Source organism: Aotus nancymaae, unplaced genomic scaffold (genome assembly GCF_030222135.1).
Source record: "Aotus nancymaae isolate 86718 unplaced genomic scaffold, 86718_ANA_hifiasm-v0.15.2.pri h1tg000036l, whole genome shotgun sequence".
NCBI lineage: Eukaryota > Metazoa > Chordata > Mammalia > Primates > Aotidae > Aotus > Aotus nancymaae.
The window spans coordinates 51,882,867-51,908,134 of NW_026988450.1; the positions used below are offsets into that span (position 1 = coordinate 51,882,867).

At 40.9% G+C, this 25,268-nt stretch overlaps 1 protein-coding gene across 1 annotated transcript in view; it reads left to right on the forward strand.

Annotated features, from left to right (window-relative positions):
- Positions 1-25,268, forward strand: part of LOC135278044 (integrator complex subunit 8-like) — a 91,071-nt gene that overhangs the window by 23,806 nt on the left and 41,997 nt on the right. Inside the window, 8 exon segments of the mRNA XM_064384474.1 lie at positions 313-383; positions 1,064-1,239; positions 2,693-2,713; positions 2,716-2,822; positions 5,032-5,142; positions 8,066-8,267; positions 13,689-13,810; positions 18,811-18,995. Of these exon segments, the coding sequence (XP_064240544.1) occupies positions 313-383; positions 1,064-1,239; positions 2,693-2,713; positions 2,716-2,822; positions 5,032-5,142; positions 8,066-8,267; positions 13,689-13,810; positions 18,811-18,995 (995 nt within the window).

Here is a 25,268-nt window from a genome sequence, read left to right on the forward strand (position 1 = left end):
TCTGTGGTTTATCACTTAATATAATTTGGCAACATACTTAATAAATTCTGCGAGAACTGTACAGCATGGTAGCGAGGTTATTCTTTACTGTGTGTATACACCTGCAGTTATTAAAATGGTCAGATTCCATTCCCCCTTTTTAATGGATTCTTACTCCTTGGTCTCATCTCCTGTTAAGTTACTTAACCAAATCTGTCACTGGTATATGATTGAAAAAGAAAAATTCAGTTGTTTTTAAATCTAACCTTTTCAAATTATAATCCACATTTTTTAAAGTACCCATATTCAAATGAAAATTACTAAAATTCCTAGGTATGTTCAAGATCAATAAATTTAGAAAAAGCTTCAGAGTCTTTGAAAGGAAACATGGCTGCTTTTCTGAAGTAAGTACCTTTATTTTCTTTTTTGTTTTTTAACTGTGAACTTAGTCCTGTGTGTTACTACTTTTGTTTTTGTTTTGGGTGTCTTACAACCAGGCAGTAACGGGTTTGAGAACCCATTAAGTTCAAATTTGTGTAGCCATGTAAGATGTTAGGATTTTATAGTTACCTTTTTTGTATATTGTGGCATTGACATCACAATTTTAAATAAGGACTGAAGGGAAATTTTAAAACCTATTTCAAAATATTATTATACAGTTTATGTAATGTTGCCTTTTTAAATGACTTATTAAAGTTCGTTGATATGATTGTTTCTCTCAAACTAAATTACACACTTTTTTGTTTTACAGTATTTCTTTTTTTTTTTTTTTTTTTTTGAGACGGAGTTTCGCTCTTGATACTCAGGCTGGAGCGCAATGGCGCGATCTCGGCTCACCGCAATCTCCGCCTCCTGGGTTCAGGCAATTCTCCTGCCTCAGCCTCCTGAGTAGCTGGGATTACAGGCACGCGCCACCGTGCCCAGCTAATTTTTTGTATTAGTAGAGACGGGGTTTCACCATGTTGACCAAGATGGTCTCGATCTCTTGACCTCGTGATCCACCCGCCTCGGCCTCCCAAAGTGCTGGGATTACAGGCTTGAGCCACCGCGCCCGGCCATTTTACAGTATTTCTTACTGATCTAGGAATGTGTGTCTGGGATTGGAAGATCTGCAGTATGTTTTCATGATTTCTTCACATGAGCTTTTCATTACATTGTTGAAAGATGAAGAACGAAAGCTACTTGTTGATCAGATGAGGAAGAGATCCCCTAGAGTAAATCTGTGCATTAAACCTGTAACTTCATTTTATGATATCCCAGGTTAGCTCTCCAGTCTGCCAGCTAATATGTTGGCATGTTTTGTCCCTCTATTCAAATTACCATGGAAGCATATTTGAGGATTCTCTCTTATTTGTTGTAATTAACACTTTTGTTGGTAATTAATAGAAATTCACCTCTCTTTCATATCAGATTTCTGTATAAGCAGTTATGTGCGAGCTCGGCCGACCCAATGATTAGTGCAGAATCAGGCCTAGATACGTGAAAAATTTTAGCTGGGGAAATAGACCACGGTAACACTGCTGCCAATATGTTCATGCAGGTAACAACAAAAATGGGGAGAGGAGTGGTGAGAGATGCTGGGACCAAAAAGAGGACAGACGTTCGTGCATGTCAGTCTGTATAACTGTGCTAGCATCTGCTGGCTGAACTGCTTTGGCAGTATTGCCATTTTTGGCTTATTTGTTTGATTTTTTTTTTCCCATTTTTGCCTTTACAAATACAAGCAGAAAATACAATGCTATTTTTTTTTTTTTTTTTTTTTTTTTTTTGAGACGGAGTTTCGCTCTTGTTACCCAGGCTGGAGTGCAATGGCGCGATCTCGGCTCACCGCAACCTCCGCCTCCTGGGTTCAGGCAATTCTCCTGCCTCAGCCTCCTGAGTAGCTGGGATTACAGGCACGTGCCACCATGCCCAGCTAATTTGTTGTATTAGTAGAGACGGGGTTTCACCACGTTGACCAGGATGGTCTCGATCTCTTGACCTCGGGATCCACCCGCCTCGGCCTCCCAAAGTGCTGGGATTACAGGCTTGAGCCACCGCGCCCGGCCACACAATGCTATTTTAAAATAAGAAACATAAACTTCAAAATTTAGTATAGATGAGAGAGAATTCAGTTGGTTTTACAAAAGCACAATTTTAGCTTCTTTGATCTTCACTAGATTTAAACTGGTTGAATGTCCAGTTGTAGAGGAAAAGGGTAAGGTTAACACATACAGAACTGCTGGAAATGCATTACTGAAGACTGCCTCTGATAGCTGAGCTGTAATTAGGGATTTTGGTAATGATTTTTGGGTCTCTGGGAAGAACATGCCCCCTTCTCTCTCAGAAAACACATGCTTAATGTTTATTACTCAAAATTAACATTTTATAAATACTTTTGTTAGTATATTATGTTCAAAAGTAGGAACCTATATGTTAACTCTTTTCATATATTCCACCTAGTTGCTTTGCGTGAACTTAATATTTTTATCTTGTTTATATGTTCGTTATCTTTATTTTTAAAATGCATGCACTTACTAAATGTAGATATAACAAAATTGTGTTAGGTTATCTATGTGAGGATAAAGTTAATATGTAATATACACTATGTTCAATTGATCAGTTCTCAAGATGATAGCAGCTTTTAATTTATAGATATAATAATTTAAGTAAATTGTCATTCTCATAGCTGTATTTTTGAATTAAATTGTTGAAACATAAATCTTTGTTTTAGCCTCAGGAAGTGTCAACATTGGTTAGAGCATCAACTTATATTGTCAGTGGATCCTTGGAGGATTAGACAGATTTTAATTGAATTACATGGTATGACTTCAGAGCGCCAATTCTGGACAGTGTCTAATAAGGTAAGAAAACCTTTGTCAAGACCAGATACGAAAATTGCCCTTGTTTTTTTAGGTAATTTAGTAGAAAAGCTGTTCCCTGACCTTTTTAGTAAGGACCTCTTTTGCTTAACAGTTTTAAGACCTTCACATGACCATAATTGCATTTTTAAACATCCATTGACAGAGAAAGTAGAAAATGTCAGAAACAAAAAGATACCGTTGAGTAGCATCTAAAAATGAGATTTTCCATTTGTTGACAAAATATCTACCTGCATTTTGTTATGTTTTTGAGATGGAGTCTCTCTTTGTCACCCAGGCTGGAGTGCAGTGGCGCTGTCTTGGTCTATTGCAACCTCTGCCTCCCAGGTTCAAGTGATTCTCCTGCCTCAGCCTCCCAGGTAGCTAGGTAGCTGGGATTATAGGCACCTGCCACCATGCCTAGCTAATTTTTATATTTTTAGTAGAGATGGAGTTTCACCATGTTGGCCAGGATGGTCTTGAACTCCTGACCACAAGTGATCTGCCTGCCTCGGTCTCCCAAAGTGCTGGGATTACAGACATGAGCCACCGTGTCTGGCTGCATTTTAAATATAATTGTAAATATATGTAAATGGTATATTATTTATGCAGTCTGTAGCCAGTACATGCTGTGTATTGTATAGGGTATTTTATTTTTGGTTTTTTAATACCCTCTTGAAATCTAAAGCCTACAGTTTGGAATTAGTTCATTAATACTTCATTATAGAACATTTTTGGTTTTAAATGTTCCTTTAAAAAAATCCCAGCTAATATATTTACCTGTTTCTGAGTTTATTTATTAGAAAGTTTTCCTGCATAGAAAGTGCAAATGGAAGTAGTTTTTAAGGCACCATTTCAGTGGAATATAGCTTAAAGATAGAAAGGAAGTAATCTACAGATACAGGAGAAATTAAAGCAATATGGTAATGCTCCTAACTAACTCTATACTTACTCCTCCCCTGCTGAAGATGTAGTAAAAAGGCAGCCAGAAATACGTTTTTTTTTTTTTTTTTGAGACAGAGTTTTGCTCTTGTTGCCGAGGCTGGAGTGCAATGGCGCAATCTCAGCTCACTGCATCCACCTCTCAGGTTCAAGTGATTGTCCTGCCTCAGCCTCCCAAGTAGCTGGGATCACAGGCATGTGCCACCATACCCGGCTAATTTTGTACTTTTAGTAGAAACGAGTTTCTCCAGGGAAATCTCAAACTCCCACCCTCAGGTGATCCACTCAACTCAGCCTTCCAAAGTGCTGGGACTATAGGCATGAGCCACTGTGCCCAGCCTGTATTTTTTTATATAGGGTTTAAACATACAAGTACAGAGAAAGGAAAAAAATTGCTCTAAGAATTAGTTGGGCTTTTTTTTTGGCATTGATGCTATTTATTAGTGTGAATTTTTAAGATGAGGGCAGATGCAGTGGCTCATTCGTGTAATCCCAGCACTCTGATGAGCTGAGGTGAGTCGATCACTTGAGGCCGGGAGTTCAAGACCAGCCTAGCCAATGTGGTGAAACCCTGTCTCTACTAAAAATAACAAAAATTAGCCGGGCATGATGGTGTACACCTGTATTTCCAGCTACTTGGGAGGCTGAGGCAGGAGAATCACTTGAATCTGGGAGGCAGAGGTTGAAGTGAGCAGAGAGCACGCCACTGCACTCTAGCATGGGCAACAGAGTGAGACTCTGTCTCAAAAAGCAAAAACCAAAAATTTTAAAGATGTACAAGTATAGCATAATAGTTATTATAGGACATTCTGGGATTAACTGCCTGCTTTAGTTTGAATGTCAGCTTCATACTTAAATAGCTGTATAATCTTGAGCAAGTTATTTAACTTCTTTGTGTTGCAGTTTCCTCATTTGCAAAATGATAATAGTAGCATAATAGTACTCACCTTAGTATTGTTGTGAGGATTACCTGAATTAATATATATAAAACTCCTAGTCTTTGTGTGTCTTTTTTTCCTAACAGTAATCCTTCAGAAAGTCCCAATCCATTATTTATTACGCACTGATTGTAGTGAATATGTTCATTTTCATCAGCGTTATATTATGGCTGTCATTTTCCTTTCTCTTTAAGAGACCACCTATGAATTATTTTTTTTAGTGCGATTAAAGATTATAGAAAGATTCTTATCTAGATTTGGCTTTCTCTGTGTGTGTGTGTGTGTGTGTGTGTATGTATGTGTGTATATATGTATTTTTTTGTTTCTTTTAGTGGGAAGTACCTTCTGTCTATAGTGCTGTTATCCTGGGAATTAAAGACAATTTCACAGGAGATTTGGTTTATATTCTTATGGCCAAAGGTTTGCACTGCAGTACTGTTAAGGTGAGTAAAAGTGTGTATCAAACACCTGTTAAGAATATGCATTTATGGGGCCAGGTGCGGTGGCTCACATCTGTAATCCAGCACTTTGGGAGGCCAAGGTGGGTAGAAGAATATGCTTTATGGCCAGGTGCCGTGGCTCACACCTATAATCCTGGCACTTGGGGAGGCTGAGGCAGGCAGATCAACTGAGGTCGAGACAGCCTGGGCAACATGGTGAAACCCTGTCTCTACTAAAAATACAAAAATTAACTGGGTACCTGTAATCTCAAATACTCTGTAGTCTGAAGTAGGAGAATCTCTTGGGAGGTGGAGGTTAGAATGAGCTGAGATTATGTCACTGCACTCCAACCTGGGTGGCAGAGCAATACTCCCATCTCAAAAAAAAAAAAAAAAAAAAAAAGTATATGCTTTACTAATTTTAGCAGGAAGTCAGGAACCAGAAATTCTTTTCCTAATCTCTGAAATTACAATCATGGCCTAAAAGGATATTTGAACGGGCATTCTGGTTTGTTCTTTTTCCTTTACCCTTATAATTAAAATGGTCTTGATCAAATAAATGGATACTGCTCTGTGCCTTTTAAAAGTTTAGAGAACATGCAAAGATATTACTTGTAGAATTCAGTTAGTAAAGATTGTGTTCCAAGATTAAAAAACAAAATGTTTAAAGTTACTTTTGTAGTGTATTTTACATGAGTTTGCAGTCTGGGATGTTGAGACTTAAGTGGAATGTCAAATCATATAAAATAGTGCAGTTGCTTGACTGATGATACACTAACTTCTGTAGGAAGGTTAAAGACAGCATTTGGAAGGCAGAAATGAACTAAAATTGAGAGTTAAATAAGTTATCTATGTCCCCACACCAGCAGCATCTGTGATATTTGATAACTTTTATTTTAAGACAGGGTGTTGCCCTGTCACCCAGACCGGGATGTAGTGGCACGATCACGACTCAGTGCAGCCTCAACTTTCCTGGGCTCAAGCGATCTTCCCACCTTAGCCCTCTGAGTAGCTGGAACCACAGGCATGCGCCACCATGCCCAGCTTATTTGAAATAAATTTTTTTTGTAGAGACAGAGTCTTACTATATTACCCAGGCTGGTCTTGAACTGGGCTCAAACAGTCCTTCCACATCGGCATCCCAAAGTGCTAGCATTACAGGCATGAGCCACTAAACATGGCCAGAACTTGCTGGAAATACAAATTCTGGGGCCCTATCCTAGACCTAATGAATCAAATTCTGGGATGGGGCACAACATCTTTTAAAATAAGCCCTCGAAGTAATTTTGTTGCATGCTAAAGTTTGAGAACTGCTGCTCTAGACCAGCATTGTCCAGTGGAAACATAATGCAGGCCATGTATGTAATCTATAATTTCATAAAGTGAGGTTGATTTAAATGACTTATTTAACTCAATATGTCTAAACTATCATTTCAACCTGTAATTGATAGAAAAAGTTGAGATGTTTTGCATTCTTTTAAAAATATATGTGGTAAGTCTTCCAAATCCAGTAAGTATTTTATACTTTATAGAATCTCTCAATTTGGACTGGTCACATTTCACATGCTCAACAGCCATATCTAGCTAGTGGCTGCCATATTGGACAGTGCATCATGAGACAATTGTAAGCCATTGAGAAGTTTTAATAGAGGAATGTAGTTAGCAGCTTTTCTCCTCCCACACCTCACATAACATTTACTGGGCACAGAGACTGTTCTGCAATTTCATATACATTTGTTATTTCATTTATTCACGAAAAGTTTGTGAAAGGTATGATCTCAATTTTAAAGGTATTACATTCTCCAAGGGCACACAGCTAGTAAGTGTCACAAGTGTTAGAAGGGATAGAAGAAAACATATTAGCGAAACATTTAGGAGGTAAAATCTGGAAGCAATTGGTAACTGATTTAATGTCGAAGGCAAGAGAGGGAGAAAGAATTGAGCATGATGCTCAGACTTCTGGTTTGGGAGTCAGAAGAGGTGGCAATGCCAGCAAGTGAATGTGCAAAAGCACATTTTTGCAGAGCAGATAATGAGTCTATGTTTACATTTTTAATTTGAGGCTATGGTTGGAAACAGCCTGAAGCTTGGAGAATGGTCTGGACTGGAGTTACAGATTTGGGAGTTACCAAAGATCACCCAGAGAGAATATAAAGAGCATGAGACCCTAGGGAATGCAACACTAGGTCCAGGAAAGAGTGGTGTGATGGGTGTGAGGAGCAGACAGATGTAGAGGGTGTAATTGCTAGGGGAAAAGAAAATGTCAGGAAAAGGATGATACATAGCACCGAGTTGCAGCTCTTCATTCCTGTAAGATAACAGACGAGCGTTCAGTAGATTGGGCGATTAAACGATCTTTGGCTTATGAGAGCTATTTCTTTGTAAAGATGAGGGTAGAAGCCAGATGATTGGAGTGAAGTATGTGGAGAAATAGAATCTAGTCTTTGGAAACATGTGAGTAAGATGAGTAGGAAAGGACTTGGATCATAGCTGATTTAATTTACTTGATTTGTTAGCCAATTTTATAGGCTAGTAGGGTGGTGTGCGAAGATTTTAGAATGTGCAACCCTTGAATGGTCTATGATCTAATTCTGAATATGTTGGATAGAGAAGGGTGCTTGTAATAGAATTTTACACCCATATAAATATGGAAGTCTTTGGTTATTTTATAACTTTTATAAAACTTGTTTAACAATATAGCATGTATTTTATATTGTTTATTGGATTTTTAAAATTACAAATGTATTAATATTTATTGGACTAAATAATACAGGGATGAGGAAAAGAGAGTCTAGCATCACTACCTGAGATAAGCAACGTTAACCATTTGAATTAATCCTTCTCCTCTTTGCTCTGTCATCATAAAGACACACATTTTTTGGCTCCAAAGGAAGGGTGACCCAGGCTGCTCTTTTTCTTTTCCTAGGACTTCTCCCATGCTAAACAGCTGTTTGCTGCTTGTTTGGAGTTGGTAACAGAGTTCTCACCAAAGCTTCGTCAGGTCATGCTGAATGAGATGTTGCTTTTGGATATTCACACACACGAAGCTGGGACAGGGCAGGCAGGAGAGAGACCGCCATCCGACCTTATTAGTAGGGTCCGAGGCTATCTGGAAATGAGGCTTCCTGGTAAGACTGTTTCACAAAGACAAATTTCTGAAACTCAGTACTCAAATAATTGTGGGGGAAAATTTAAAATAACATTCACTTGAGTCTGTCATCTTTTAAAAAAAATTTATTTCACTCCTAAAACAGAATTTGGGTTTGGTGTTCACTTGAGAACATTGGGAAAAATGAAGGAAACTGTTCGTTCCCTGGGATTTCTGTAACAAGGTACCACCAACTGGGTGACTTAAAACAACAGAAATGTATTCTCTCCCAGTTCTGGAGGCCAGATGTCTGAAATCGAAGTGTCTGCAGGGCTGTGCTGCCCCCAGAGGCTCCAAGAAAGACTCTGCTTTGCGTCTTCCTAGCTTCTGGTGGCCCAGCAATCTTTGGCTTGTGGCTGCATTGCTCCAGTCTCTGCTGCTGTCTTCACATGGCCTTCTCCCTGTGTATGTCTGTGTTCTCTCCTTATAAGGACACCGGTGGGTCATTGGATCTAGGTTCCACCCTAATCCAGCTGACCTCCTCATATCTAATTACATCTGCAAAGACTGTTTCCAAATAAGGTCACATTGTCAGGTTCCAAGTACACATCAATTTTGGGGGATACTTCTACACAGTAGAGAAACTATATTGCAATTTTCCGGTGTTTGAAAGAATCAGAATGTCCTTGAGTGTACAGGTTGAAGTTTTATTTTCTCGTTAACAGCCACAAAATGCCCTCACACTGATTGCCAGTGAGCTAGAAATTCACCTGTGTCTACTTTAGGAACAGATCTTGGGTGCTTAATTCTGATTGTAAATGTCTTACTATGAAAAGGGGCTTACCATATAAATGATCATCTATGACATATATAAATCAATCATCTATGACATATATAAATCTTTCTTAGTTAAAGCAGCTTCTTTCTTTTCTATTTTAGGAGTATTTAGAGCAATTAAATCATACTGTACACACTTAATAGTATAAACAGTGAAATTGCATTGTAAAGGAAGGTGCTAGAAACAAGTGATACCGTCTTGAGTCTTTTGGGTTAATTTCTAATTAAAGTCTAATTTCCGAGGCCAGGCATGGTGGCTCACACCTGTAATCCAAGCACTTTGGAGGCCAAGGTGGGCAGATCACCTGAGGTCGAGAGTTCAAGTCTAATTTCCAGCAGGGTCATGCAGTCATAGATCCCAACTTTTTAGTACCCTATAGAGAGAACACCTTTGACCTTTAACACATCAGTGCTCTTAAATGTTATAATGTCTTCATGAGAATTGATCTAACAATATGCTGGCATTAAAGCACACATGCTACTGATATACATGTTTACTTTTTAAAAGCAGGAGGTAGGTGAGGTAGGTTTTCCATACAAGATTTTTCTAAAATCAGAAAGAATGTTTAAACCCTGTTCGTTGAGTGCTAACTACGTGTTAGGCATTGTTCTAAGCTTTAGGTGCATAACTCATTTAGTCCTCGTAGCAGCTCCATGAAGCAGCTGCTATTTCCGTATCCCTATTTTATAACTAAGAAACTGAGGTGCAGAGAGGTTGAGGAATTTGCCCACAGTCACACAGAAAGAGACAGAACTATGGCTTTACTCTGTCAGCCGAGCTTTGAAGCCTATGCTCTTACTCTTTGAAATGGTTGAAAATGCCTTTAAATAATTAGTCTTTGTACTACCGTTTCGGCCTAACAGTTTGTAGTTCACATCAGTTTTTTGGGGATAGGGAGGGCTTACTCTTTGAAATGGGTGAAAATGCCTTAAAATAATTAGTCTTTGTATTACCGTTTCAGCTTAACAGTTTGTAGTTCACATCAGTTTTTTGGGCGTAGGGAGTGTAAAGGACTGATAGCGTTGCATCTAATTTTTGTAAACTCCTAACTTACTAAATGTTCAGCAACTTGTCCTGTAGCTTGTGCTTATAAACAGTACCGAAAATTAAAAAAAAAAAAACAGTACTGAAAATAAGAAGGAGTATGGATGTGGTGGCTTATGCCTGTAATCCCAGCACTTTGGGAGGCCGAGGTGGCCAGATCACTGGAGGCCAGGAGATTGAGACCAGCCTGGCTAACATGGAAAAACCCTGTCTCTACTAAAAATACAAAAATAGCTGGGTGTGGTGGTGCATGCCTGTAATTCCAGCTACTGGGGAGGCTGAGGCAGGAGAATCACTTGAACCTAGGAGGCAGAGGTTGTGGTGAGCTGATGTCGCTACCACTGCACTCCAGCCTGGGCAACAAGAGTGAAACTCAGTCTCAAAAAAAAAACAAATAAAATAAGAGGGAAAGGTGCTATTGTTTCAAATAGGAAGAACACTAAAATGATCTTTTTCCACAGGTACGGTTCTTGCCTTTGACTTCGACCAGGCCTCAATTACAGACTAAGCTGTCTGAGTCTGGCATAGCCTCGTGGCTGTGATGCTCTCACAGCTCTGTACTCCAGTACCGCTGAAAGCGTCAGGGTTGATAGGCATGGTCTCTCCATGGAGAGCATCATCTGCCACCTTTTCTGCTCTCCTTTAAGAAAAAAAATTCCCTAGTGATAGAAGGCCGATTTCTGGATGAATTAGATGCATGCCCCTCTGTAGAACACAGAAGGGGAAGCACTCTTTTACATGGGTTGACCTGGCTTTATTATCAGGAACAAAAAGTGATCTTAACTGACAAGAAATTCAGCTTTTTAGTTACTATAGAAATAAGGGGCCAGGCGTGGTTGCTCACCCTGTAATCATTCCAGCTCATCCCAGGCTGAGGCAGAAGCACAGCTTGAGGCCAGGAGTTTGAGACCACCCTGGGCAACATAGTGAGACTGTCTCTACAAAAAAAATACAGAAATAACCTGGGCATGGTAGTGTGTACCTAGAGTCCCAGCTATCATGGAGGCTCAGGGAGGCTGAGTTAGGAAAATTGTCTGAGCCAGGGAGATCAAGGCCGCAGCGAGCTGAGATGGCACCACTGCTCTCCAACCGGGGTGACAGAGCGAGACCCTGTCTCAAAAAAAAAAGGTAGGATGAGGGGGCTACAAATTTATTGTAAGACCAGTTATCTGTCTGGAGAGAGACCTTGACTTTTAATACCTTTGTAGCTAAGTAGGATGCCTTTTTTTAAAATTTTAAAATTTTTAATTTTTTTTGAGCCAGGCCTTCTTTCTATTCCTCTGGCTGGAGTGCACTCTCCACCTCCTGGGCCCAAGCAAGCCTCCCAACTCAGCCTCCCTTGGTAGCTGGGACTACAGGTGTTCACCACCACAACTGGCTAGTTTTTGTATTTTTCTGTAGCGATGGAGTTATGGCGTTTTGCCATGTTGCCCAGACTGGTCTCAAACTCATGGACCCGTTTCTAGATTCTGATTCTCCCTTAAGAATTATTCCTCTAGGCCGGGCACAGTAGCTTGTGCCTATAATGCCAGCACTTTGGGAGGCTGAGGCAGGTGGATCACAGGGTCAGGAGTTCGAGACCAGCCTGGCCAATCAATATGGTGAAACCCCATCTCTACTAAAAATACAAAAATTAGCCAGGTGTGGTGGCACGTGCCTGTTGTCCCAGCTACTCGGGAGGTTGAGGCAGAAGAATCACTTCAGCCCAGGAGGTGGAGGTTGCAGTGAGCCGAGATCGTGCCACTGCACTTCAGCCTGGGCAACAGAGCCAGACTCCACCTCAAAAAAAAAAAAAAAAAATTATTCCTCTAGTCAGCCAGCATTACTAATCAGAGTGTCAGGTGATGAAGCTTTGAGTGAGAGTGCCCAATGATGAAAGGAATCCTTTTGGCAAAATGTATAGAACTCAATGATGTGCATGTATTTGGGGAACTAATCTCACTTCTGTCTTCTTTTTTTTTTTTTTTTTTTTTTTGAGACAAAGTCTTACTCTGTCACCCAGGGTGGAGTACAGTGGCGCGATCTCGGCTCACTTCAGCCTCCACCTCGTAGGTTCACGTGATTCTCCTGCCTTAGCCTCCTTAGTAGCTGGGATTGCAGGCGTGAATCACCACACCTGGCCTGTTCCTTCTTTAGAAGATGATGCAAATAATGTATTTTTATTTTGCTGTGTTCTTATGCATCTTTTTTGTTATGTCAAATCTTTTTTTCTTTTGGAGTAAGTTGAGAGTTAAATAGTCATAGGCCCTATCTTTTTAGAAAAACTGAGAAATATAGTTACCCTAGAAAAGGAGGCGTTTAATAAATCTCCCCATTTTCAGCCTTAACATTGTTATTCAGGATTCATTTTGGTTTCTTTGCCTTTTTCCTGAAGTACCTTAAAACCTGATGTTACATACGTTGAGCCACAAAAAATCACAATATATTAGGGTATTTCAAAGGAAGTAATGTTCAAAATAAGCCTGGGTTATTTTTTTCATATTACTTACCTAAAATTGTTTCTGGTGCAGTAAATGTTTGTTGAATAACTTGTCTCTTATGAGTATTTTAATCAGAAAAACAAATAGGATAAATATGTCAACTCAGATTCTATTACAGTTTGATTATATGGTTTACCTACTTTGCTGTAAATGTGCTGAAAGTTTATTCCATACTATTTTGTACTTGTTTTATTTGTGTGATTGTTGTCTGCTCACTTGAATGATAAACTTCTGGAAGATAAGTGTCTACTCTTAGATTTGCACAAAGGAATGTTGACTCCTAACGATCGGTGATTTTGTTGATTAATGGGGGGAAACATGCAATCTGTTGTTGGGAAATTTTGCAGAAATGTGTGAAATGTTAGTATTTTTTTATTTTTATTTTTTCTGTAGCTATTGGTTTTCAAATTTTATTGATTGATTGATTGAGACAGGGTCTTGCTCTGTCATCCAGGATGACTGCATTGGCATGGTCGTAGCTCATTGTAACCTGAAACTTTTGGGCTCCAGAGATCCTCCTGCCTCAGCCTCCCGAATACGGGCACATGTTACCACTCTTGGTTAATTTTTAAAACATTTTTTGTAGCCAAGCATGGTGGCTCACACCTGAAATCTCAGCACTTTGGGAGGCCGAGGCATGTGGATCTCTTGAGCTCAGGAGTTCGAGACCAACCTGGACAACATAATGAGAACCCATCTCTACAAAAATGCAAAAATTAGCCAGGTGTGGTGGGACCTGTGGTCCCAGCTACTTGGGGAGGTTGAGATGGAAGGATCACTTGAGCCTGGGAGGTCAAGGCTGCAGTGATCCATGATCACATCACTGTACGCCATATTGGGTGACAGAGTGAGACCCTGTCTCTTCAAAATTTTGTTGTTTGTTTTTGAGACAGGGTTTCACTCTGTTGCCCAGGCTGCTCTCAAACTCCTGGCCTCAAGTGAACCTCCTGCCTTGGCCTCCCAAAGTGTTGGCATTGCAGGTATGAGTCACCATAGCTGGCCAGTTTTTTTATTCAGTTGAACTCTGGGCAAGTATTTGCTTTGTTCTGACTTTAGTGTTGTGATAGTAATTCCAACTGTTTTCTTCTTTGCTTTTTAGATCTTCCTCTTCGTCAGGTTATAGCTGAGGAGTGTGTTGCCTTTATGTTAAACTGGAGGGAAAATGAAAACCTTACACTCCAAGTTCCTGCATTTTTGCTTCAGAGTAATCCATATGTGAAGGTAATTAATGTTTAAATAAAAGGATTATTAGGATAGTAGTATTATACTTGTTTAACTTTACACTACTTTGGGCATGTGTCTTAATTTCTATGATACAAATGATTGGACAAATGCTTGTTGATAGTTTTTGATAATTCATGCATTTCATCGTGCTCTAATATATTTTTTAATACCATATAGTTGATGAGCATGTAGTCACAGATTATTTAGTTGACAGAGAACACATTGGTGTAATCCTAAGGTAGTGAGAGATTCACTTTCTTTGCTTTGGTTGCTATAATCATACTCTAGAACTGATGGATACCATCAGGGATGCACTTCTTCTTGTTTCCATTTGAACACTTTACCCTCTAGAATTTTACCCTTCTAAGTTTGATATGTCTGAATCTCTTAACAAGTTTGCTATTAGTAATTATTCCTGTAATGAAATAATTTATTTAGCAAATCAGTAGTAAGTTGTTTATTTTGTTGTCTTAATTATATCCTTTGCAACCTAAAGTGCTTCTGAGTACAGAAAATACCAAAACTAAAGAGAAACTGGAGGTATTTGCTAAGATTGTATCTTTCATATGTTAATATTATACACACTCTGAATAAGTAGTGGACTTTTCTCACTTTCTGGTCTTATAATTAAAAAAATAAAACATGGGATTTCACATAGTAAGTCCCTCTCTCCCTTTTTGGGTGTATTTGGTCCTTCATATTTTCTAATTATTTCTAATTGTTGCTATTACCTTTTGTTATTTGTCCTTATTTGCCCCAACTTGTCTTTAATAATACTTAATCCTTTAAATCTGTGTTTATCCGGGAACTCTTGTAAAACTGTACCACTTTGTAACATTTCTGTTTGGTTACTTGTTTCTTCCTTCATATTTCATGTATGTCCTTTTAAAACCTGAGCTCATTTCATTTGTACCCTTTGAGGATTTATTGAGAGTTTGTTGATTTCTTCAGTTTTCCCCACCCCCCTTTTTGTCGTCTTTACACTTGCTCAGGAAAATTGCCATACTTGAATTATCCTTTTCTTTGAAATTTCAGACATTGAATTATATCTATCTCTCTTTTTTTTTTTTTTTTTTTTGGAGACGGAGTCCTCTCTGTTGCTCAGGCTGGAGTACAGTGGCACCATCTCGACTCACTGCAACCTGTGCCTTCCAGGTTCAAGTGATTCTTGTGCCTCAGCCTCCTAAGTAGCTGGGTTTACAGGTGTGCACTACCACACCTGGCTAATTTTTTTTTTTTTTTTTTTCATAGAGATGGGGTTTTGCCATGGCTGGTCTCGAACTCCTGACTGCAGGTGATCCACCCACCTGGGCCTCCCAAAGTGCTGGAATTACAGGCATAGCCACTGTGCCTGGCCTGAATCATACCTATCTCTTTAGTGAACTTTCTGGCATATGAGTTCTTAATATCTTGGGCACTTGTCTTCTTATGCCCAACGGTCTTTTCTTAGCCTTAAGAAAATCAGATGAGGGAACCATTTTGTTCCAACGTTACTGTCATTTACATGTAGAATTGTAGCTTGTTGTTGAGTGCTAAGACAGTGTAGTAATTTTTCTCTTTACCTCTGGCAGTGAATTCTGTGGAGCTGTGCAGCAGGAGAGATAGGCATATGATTGTGTAATGAATGCTTGAGGGTCTGCAATGTGTAAGGACACAGGAAATTGTTTGGTAGGTTGCCTAACTCTGAGAGAGGCTATCTCACTGCTTCCTGCAGTTCCCCTGATCTGGTCCAAAAGAGGAAGGATGCGTGGTGACTTTGTTAAAGAAAAGTCACTTGGGTGTCTCCTCATGTCATCTGGTGGTTAGGGTTTTGTGTGCCACCTTCCATACATAATTGGCCTCACTGCCTTGTTAATGTCAAGGAAAAAGGAATTAGAGAAAGAAGTTTAGAATGAGGGATTGTGTTTTGAAAAAAATACAATTTGAATCAGTTTCCACACTTCCAATGTAGTGTGGAATACACACGCCCCCCCCCACACACACACACACGCCCATGTAGGAAAAAGTCTGAAAGGATATTAACAGCCATTATCTCTGGATAATGGGATATTAGGTGCTTTTAATGTTTTCTATTCTGTTACATATTTTCTTACTCGAATTTGTATTATGTAATCACAAATAGAAACAGAAAATTTGTAAGCGTGTGACTAAAATACACCCTTTTGAAATAATATGACACTGTCTAGTGTGCCCCTTGGATCAGAGTGGGAGGCAGTGCCACATAATGGGAAGGGCACAGGATTTATAGGCACTTTCATGGTAAAACTCTAGGTAGCAGTAGGAGGGGTTGGCAGTCACAGTGGTGCTAATGTAGGCTAAAACCTTAGGTTGTTCCTGTGGCCTGCCAGGCCTCTTAAGGTGTGCGTGCTTCTTCTCCAGGTGTAGCTCCCCTGCCCCTTGACCTTCCAGCCCTGTGCTGGCAGCACTAGCGTGCCCATGCCATGTTTCTCATTCTGCACCTGTGCACATGATGTTTGTCTTCTTAGCCTGGATGTCCTTCCCAGCTTCGCCTGTTCGTGTGGTTTCTCTGATGCTTTCTCATATTCTTTTCTGTGTAAATGAGTGACTTGCTTCCTCTCTTTGCTGCCTTTGTACTGTTGTCCTGATGCGCTGCTGTTGTACCGTTGAGGTACTTCTTTTGTTGTGTTTATGCTGAATACTAAGTTATTTGTTCACTTGTCTTCTCAATAATGAGCTGCTTCAGGGCACTTGATTTTTATGTTGTGCTTTCCATGATGCCCAGCACATAGTAGGTGCTCAAGAATGTTTGTGGAATTCAATTGGTTTGGGGCCTAAGACCTCTGAAAATTCTTTTTTTTTGAGACAGTTTCCCTCTTGTTGCCCAGGCTGGAGTGCAATGGCATGATCTCAGCTCACTGCAACCTCCGCCTCCCAGGTTCAATTGATTGTCCTGCCTCAGCCTCGCGGGTAGCTGGGATTACAGGCGTGCGCCACCATGTCCGGCTAATTTTGTATTTTTAGTAGAGATGGGGTTTTGCCATGTTGGCCAGGCTGGTCTCAAACTCCCGACCTCAGGTGATCTGCCCGCCTCGGCCTCCCAAAGTGCTGTGATTACAGTCGTGAGCCACCGTGCCTGGCCCTGAAAATTCTTTTAAACTTACGTAATAAATTTGATGACCTAAAGTGCTATAAAGTATATAAAAAAATAAATTTAGTGACCTAAAGCATGTGATCACTGACAACGGCAGATGTGTTTGAGCTAAGAGCTACCGTAGCCCTGGCATTACACTGCAGTAAATAGCTGCGTGTATTGTGATCCCAGTTGTCAGAGACGAGTATGTTAGGGGAGCATGCTGGATGAAATGTCTGCTAGGCTATTGGTCCATGTCCATTCACCTAGTATAGGTAGGGTTTTTATGTCATTGTCACTAGCTTTGGAAAGCCACAATACTCTTGTTAATTTTCATGATCACAGAGTTGTGGCTATGGAGAAGAATGTCCTTGTTCTTAGAAGATGTATATGGAAGCATTTAGGGATGAAATGTTGTGCCTAACTTAGTTTAATATGGTTTAACAAAACAATTTATGTAGATATATAAAGCAAGCATGGCAGAATAGTCACAATGTGTCGGGTATTTATTGAACTATTCTTTTGATTTTTCTGTTTAAAATTTTTCATAATAAAAGAATGTGGGAAGAACTGCCAGTTTTTGTCTTTATCACAATCTTGCCACCTCCTTAAAAAAGCCACCTTAAGCAATAGGGACCCCTAGAAAACTTTGTAGGTCCATTTCAGTAGGAACCAGGGATTCCTGATGAATTCAAAATTGCTCGCTACTGCACCCTCTACAAGAGGCATGGGGTGTAAAAGTTAGTAAGAACAAGGATAAAGGGGCCCAATTCTGAATTTGGCTGGGTGCTGTGGCTCATCCCTGTAATCTTAGAACTTTGAGAGGCTGAGGCGGATGAATCACTTGAGGCCAGGAGCTCGAGACCAGCCTGGCTAACATGGTGAAACCCTGTGTCTACCAAAAATACAGAAATTAGCTGGACATGGTGGCACATGCCTGTAATTCCAGCTACTCAGGAGGCTGAGGCACAAGAATTGTTTGAGCTTAGGAGGGAGAGGTTGCAGTGAGCCAAGATCATGCCACTATACTCCAGCCTGGGTGCAGAACAAGACCCTGTCTCCAAAAAAAAAAAAAAAAAAAAAAAAATTCTTTATTTGATGTAAGTCAGTCTTTCTCTGCTTTTTGCTTTTAGCCTTTCCACTCTTTATTTCTGGGTGCTCCCTACATCTTAGGTCCTTGAGGCTGCTTTTATTCACATCAGTCGTTTCATGTAACCTGTCCTGCCTTACTTACCTGTCCTCCTCAGATGAACAGTAGCTTCATTCCCAATTACTACTAATTTTCTTAGAGAAAAATTGCTTTAAATCAGTATCTCTTATTTCTGGCAACTTCAGTTTCCTTATTCCTTTCCTTACTTTTCTCATTCAAACAATTTTTTTCAGTGATTAAAAGCTCTGTGTGTGTGTGTGTGTGTGTGTGTGTGTGTGTGTGTGTGTGTTTGTGAGAGAGAGAGAGAGAGAGAGAAATCTAAGCATTATTTTAATCTCACCCCCTGGGCTTTTACTACAGTTAAAATCTTGGTGTATGCCTTCCATTACACCTTTTCTTTTTTCTGTGTAACTAACGTGGGATCGTAGTATGTGTATTTAGCAACTTGTGTTTTTTTCTGCACTTGATAAATCAGGTGTCTGTTTGCATTGTCTCATTTTCATTTTCACTAGATTATAATTGTTCAGAGACAAAGTTTGTCTGCTTGAACCAGAGGATCTTTCTCAGATTCAGATCTGTCAGTAGACAGCGAGCCCTGAATTCCTCAGTTGTACAGAATGCACAACATAAAATAACTGTGCTTAGTCTGTCTGGGCAGTCAGTCGTTGCATCTTTCCTCCAGTGTGCCTTGATAATAGAGCTAATATGCATAACGTTACAGATTATCTTTTGTGTTTTTTGTTTTTCATGTTATAGCTTGGACAGCTTTTAGCAGCTGCATGCAAAGAGCTTCCAGGCCCTAAAGAAAGTAGACGGACAGCCAAAGACCTTTGGGAAGTTGTTGTTCAAATTTGCAATGTGTCCAGTCAGCACAAGCGAGGAAATGATGGCAGAGTTAGTTTAAGAAAGCAGAGGGAATCTACGCCAGGTATCATGTATCGGTATGTATTGGTATATTTCTGTCAGTTGCATTTGATTTCTTACTATTTATCCTATTCTATTAACCTATTAAAGGTTGATTTCAAGAACATCAACTTTTATTCTGTGTATCATAAAGATGGACAGTCTTAGGAGTTCTGTAGTATTCGTCTGTGATGCATCTGTGTGCCGTGGCCACCTTTGGAAATGTCTTCTGTTTATATGTCACTTTAAGAAATCATTTAATTAACTAGAATTCAAAATCAGCAGTGTTTCAGGTTGAATAGTATTAAAGACTTCACATGTGATTAAAACAGGGAAGAAATGTTACTAGGTTAGTATAGCAATAGACTATTACATTCTTTTTCATACTTGCAGAATTGGAGCATTAAGAATAAACCTTCACCTGTAATTTTCTTTCTTGATTTCTATTATTAAATGTGTATTCAAAAATTTTTGTTTTGTCGGAGTGAACTGCTTTCTTTTATCAAAAAATTACGAGTAAGTTTTATTAAAAATTGCTCTAATTACTGTTGCTGGTTTTTGTAGAATATGACTAAAAAATATTGGTTACTTCAAAAACTGATTGAATTATCATTATTTTTTTAGTTTATTTTTTTTAAGAGACAGGGTTTTTTCCTGTCACCCAAGCTGGAGTGCTGAGGTGTTTCACTCCATCTTCTAACTCTTGAGCTTAAGCAATCCTCCCACCTCAGCTTTCTGAGTAGCTGGGATTACAGGCACACGTCACCATGCCCAGCTAAATTTTTGTAGGGATGAGGTCTCCTTTTTGCTCAGGCTAGTTGGCAGCTCCTGGCCTCCAGTGATCCTTCCTTCTTGGCCCCTCAAAGTTTTGGGATTACAGGTGTGAGCCACCATCCCCAGCCAACCTCCAGAATTCTGAGGCAAGAAATTATTGCTGAGAGGTACAGACTCCCCCAGTCTTAGTGAGGTAGCCAACACTGCTCATCAAGGGAAGGCATTGTTACTTATTAAACCCCAACTATGTACTAGCCTGTTCATACACATTATCTATCTAAGCCTCAAAACAACCCTAGGGGTAGCTAAAATGATGCCCATGTGTCAGATCAAAAACAGAGGCTCAGGTATCTCGCTCAAGGCAAAAGTCAGTAAAATGTCTGGCTGGAATTCACACCTGTGTTGTCAGTCTAACATCAGAAACTGTTGGCCGGGCACAGTGGCTCATGCTTGTAATCACAGCACTTTGGGAGGATGAAGTGGGTGGATGAGGCCAGCAGTTCCAGACCAGCCTGGCCAACACGGTAAAAGTTTGTCTCTACTAAAAATGCAAAAATTAGCTGGGTGTGGTGGTGCACACCTGTAACCCACCCCAGCTCCTCAGGAGGCTGAGGCATGAGAATCATTTGGATCCAGGAGGCAAAGATTGCAGTGAACTGAGATCAGTCCACTGCATTCAGGCCTAGGTGACATAGTGAGATTCTGTCTCCAAAAAAAAAAAAAAAATCTGGAGACGGATGGCTCATGCCTATAATCCCTGCACTTTGGGAGGCCAAAAGGGGAGGATGTCTTGAGCCCAGGTGCTCAAGACCAGCCTGGGCAATATGGCAGAAACCCATCTTTACAGAAAATATAAAAATTAGCTGGGTGCGGCGGCACGTGCCTGTAGTCCCAGCTACCCGGGAGGCTGAGATGGGAGGCTAGCTTGAGCCCAGAAGTTGGAGGCTGCAGTAAGCTGGGCAACAGAGTGAGACCCCATCTCAAAAAAAAAAAAGTGGGGCAGATGACTAGGCAGAGCACAGAGGGTTCTTAGGGCAGTGACACTGTTCTGAAGGATACTGTAATGGTGGATGTGTGACATCCATCTGTCCAAACCCAATGGACGTGCAATGCGAACGGTGGGTTAGCTGTGGGATTTCAGTGACTGTCAGGTCACAATGGGCTCCTCCATTGTAACCAACACACCCATCTGGTGGGGATGTGGATAGAGGGGGAGGCTGTGCACGAAGAGAGGCAGGGCGTATATGTGAACTCTGTATTTTCTCTCTGTTTTTTAAGATGGATTTTTGATCTTGTCACCCAGGCTGGAGTGCAGTGGTGCAGTCTAAGCTTACTGCCACCTCCACCTCCCGGGTTCAAGCGACACTTCTGCCTCAGCCTCCCAAGGAGCTGGGAAGCTGGGACTACAGGTGTGTGGCACCACGCCTGGCTAATTTTTGTATTTTTAGTAGAGACTGGGTTTTTACCATATTGACCAGGCTGGTCTTGAACTCCTGACCTCGTGATCCGCCTGCCTTGGCGTCCCAAAGTGCTGGGAATACAGGCTTGAGCCCTGATGGCCAGCCAACTCTATACTTTCTACTCAGTTTTTCTGTGAACCTAAAGCTGCTTTCGAGAATATTAAAAATTAATTTCACCTGGCCAGGCACGACGGCTTACGCCTGTAATCCCAGCATATACAGGCAGGAAGATTGCAAGAGTCCAGGAGTTTGAGACCTGCCTGGGCAACATGGTGAAACCCCATCTCTACAAAAAATACAAAAACTATCCAGGCATGGTGGTGTGTGCCTGTAGTCTCAAGTAATCGGGAGGTTGAGATGGGAGGATCGCTTGAGCCCAGGAGATTGAGGCTGCAATGAGCCATGATTGTGCCACTGCACTCCAGCCTGGGTAACAGAGTGAGACCTTGTCTCAAAAAAAAAACAAAAAAGAAAAATTCATCCTAACATTCATATGGAAAATCAGGGGACCCTGGGTAGCCAAAATAACCTTGAAAGCTCACAGTCATGTTGGAAGTCTCACAATCCCCTATTTCAAAAACTTCCTACAAAGCTGCATAGGTGAGAACAGTGTGGTAACGGCAAGAAGCTTCAGATTCCGACTCTTGTCATTTTTCAAGTTAATATTCAGAAATCTATTGACAATAGTAATAACATAAGAATTACAAACACATGCCAGGCACATTCTTTTCCATTTTAAAAATTGTGTTAAAATATATATAATGGGCCAGGCATGGTGGCTCACACCTTTAATCGAAGCACTTTGGGAGGCCGAGACTGGTGAATCACTTAAGGTCAGGAGTTTGAAACCAGCCTGGCCAAAAGTACAAAAGTTAGCTGGGTGTCATGGTGCGTACCTGTAATCCCAGCAACTTGGGAAGCTGAGGCAGGAGAATCACTCTAAGACGGGAGGCAGAGGTTGCAGTGAGCTAAGATCCTGTGCTGCACTTCAGCCTGGGTGTCAGCCAGCCTGCATCTCAAAAAAAATATATATATATAGACACGTGTGTGTATATATATATATATATATATATATATATATATAGACACGTATATATATACGTATATATATATATACACACACACGTGTATATATATACACACACGTATATATATATAATAATGGAAGAATCCAGGAGTTTGAGACCTGCCTGGGCAACATGGTGAAACCTCATCTCTACAAAAAATACAAAAATTATCCAGACATGGTGGTGTGTCCCTGTAGTCCCAACTAACTGGGAGGTGTGTGCCAATGTATATTATCTATTATCTAGGCAGAGCACAGAGGGTTCTCAGGGCAGCAACACTGTTCTCAAGGATACTGTAATGGTGGGTGTGTGAAGTTATCCATCTGCCTAAGCCCATAGGATGTGGAATGCCAAGGATGGGTCAGCTGTGGGCTTTGAGTGACTGTGAGGTCACCATGGGCTCCTCCATTGTAACCAACACACCAGTCTGGTGGGGATGTGGATAGAGGGGAAGGCTGTGCATGAGTGGAGACAGGGTGTATATGTGAACTCTATACATTGTATTCAGTTTTTCTGTGAACCTAAAGCTGCTTTCAAAAACAGGTTTTATTAAAAATTAATTTTACCTGGTCAGGCACGGTGGCTCATGCCTGTAATCCCAGCACGTCGGGAGGTTGAGGCGGGAAGATCGCTTGAGCCCAGGTGTTTGAGACCGGGCTGGGAAACATGGCGAAAACCCATCTCTATAAGAAAATACAAAAATTAGCCGGGTGTCGGTGGTGCCTGTCTTTAGTCCCAACTACTCGGGATGCTGAGGTGGGAGGATTGCTTGAGCTTGAGAGGTTGAGGCTGCAGTGACACATGACGGCGCCACTGCACTGCGGCCTGGACAACAGAGTGAGACCTTGTCTCAAAAACAGAAGAAAAGACTGAAGATGAAAAGGGCTATGGCTGCTGGGTGGGAAGACAAGGGAAGGGACAAATGGAAACCTTAAAGGTTTCTGCTAACTCTTCCCAAAGAATTAGAAACAATGTTTACCAAATGTTTCATTCCCTTTTAAGCTCCCCTCCCGCAAGGCAGTTCACCAAGGGAACTGTTACTTATTCTTCCTTAGAAACCCTGCCCCCTCACAGTTGTTCTTAACCTCCTGAAGTCTTATCCCCCTCCACCCACCACACAAAAACACTGGAAGGAATTACCTAAATACAAGGCAGGATTACTTAAATCTGAATGAGTATTGAGTACCTATTTCTATATAATATATATATATATATATAGACAACATTTCCCTGTTGTCACTCAGGCTGGAATGTAATGGTGCAATCTTGGCTCACTGCAACCTCCGCCTCCCAGGTTCAAGCAATTCTCTTGCTTCAGCCTCCCAAGTAGCTGGGACTACAGGCACGCACCACCACACCCAGCTAATTTTTTGTATTTTTAGTAGATACTGGGTTTTGCCATGTTGCCCAGGCTGATCTTGGACTTCTGGGCTCAAGCAGTCTGCCTGCCTCGGCCTCCGAGAGCACTGGAATTACAGGCGTGAGCCATTGCACCCAGCGGTCTTCTCATTGTTCTGCCATCAGGAGCCACTTCATGTGACTCCCCAGCCCCCTCAGCTTCCACTGTTTTCCATCACATGCAGAATAAAACCCAAAGGCTGGACCCCAGCTGCCCTCCTAACCTGGTTTCTTATTACTCTCCCACTGGCTCCTCCTGGACCAACCTCACACGCCTTGCTGACCTCAAAATCACCCTGGACTTGGCTTATCTGACGAGATTGGGCGCGTTCAGGGTGGTATGGCCGAGACCCCACTGACAGCTTTCCATGGCCTTGGCCCACCTATCCTCCAAATTCTGTCAGCTCTCGCTTGTTTAAATTGTTTTTTTTTTTTATGTCTTCTATAAATACAATTAAGTTTTTCATGCTTTGTGTGCTGATTCAGAAAAGTAAAATAAATAAGTGAAACAAATAACTAGCATTTAGGCTAATATCATTATGCAACATCCCTCCTGTGGATCCAAGACCTAAGATTGGACACAATGAATCCATACCAGCCCTGCGTCAAACTGCTTCCTGTGAAAACGGGTGTTTAGATTTATCATCCATTCTATGTTTAAAGTCGTGCCTCATGTTACTTGGTCTCATATTTGGTCTGACTTTCTAGCACAGATCTATTGTGCTAGAATATGTAATTGGCTTACTTACATTTTTGACATAACAGGCATATGGATTTCCCCTCATTACTAAGAGTCCTAATTGTAGCCTCTTAGCTTAATTATAACATTGAACACAAAATCCACTTTCTCTGTGAAATCTCTCTTTGTGGGGCTCCTTGGATTCTTTTTCTAAGAAAGAAAGGATGAAAGAAAGAGGGAAAAAAGACAAAGGAAGACTGAAAAAAGAAAAACTTAGATCAGCTTCTTTTCCCTTTCCCTTCTCTTCCCTTCCCTTTACTTTTTCTCTTTCCTTTTCTTTACTTTCCTTTTCCTTTATTTCCTTTCTTTTCTTTCTTTTCTTTTCTTTTTCTCTCTCTCCTTCCTTTCCCTTCCTTTTGTTTTTTTTTCTCTCCGTTCCTTTCCTTTTTCCTTTCTCCTTTCCTTTTCCTTTCCCCTTCCCTTTCTCCTTTCTCCCTTCCCTCCTTTCCCCTCCCGTATCCTTCCCTTCCCTTCCCTTCCCTTTCTTTCCAGGATGTCACTCTGTAACTCAGGCTGGAGTCCAGTGGTGCCATCTCAACCCACTGCAACCTCTGCCTCCCAGGCTGAAGTCATCCTCCCACCTCAGCCTCCTGAGTAGCTGGGTTTACAGGTTTGCACCACGACAGCCAGTTAATTTTTACATTTTTTTTTTTTTTTTTGTAGAGACAGGGTTTCACCATGTTACTAAGGCTGGTCTCCTGAGCTCAAGCTGTCTGCCAGCCTCAACCTCCCAAAGTGCTGGGATTACAGGCGTGAGCCACTACTGTGCCCGGCCAGAACAGGCACTTTCTAGACCTTCCTAAATGCTGTGTCTTGGATTTTGCTTTCCTCTACTGCTAGGTGAGGTCCATACAGCTACCCATGATTGACTCT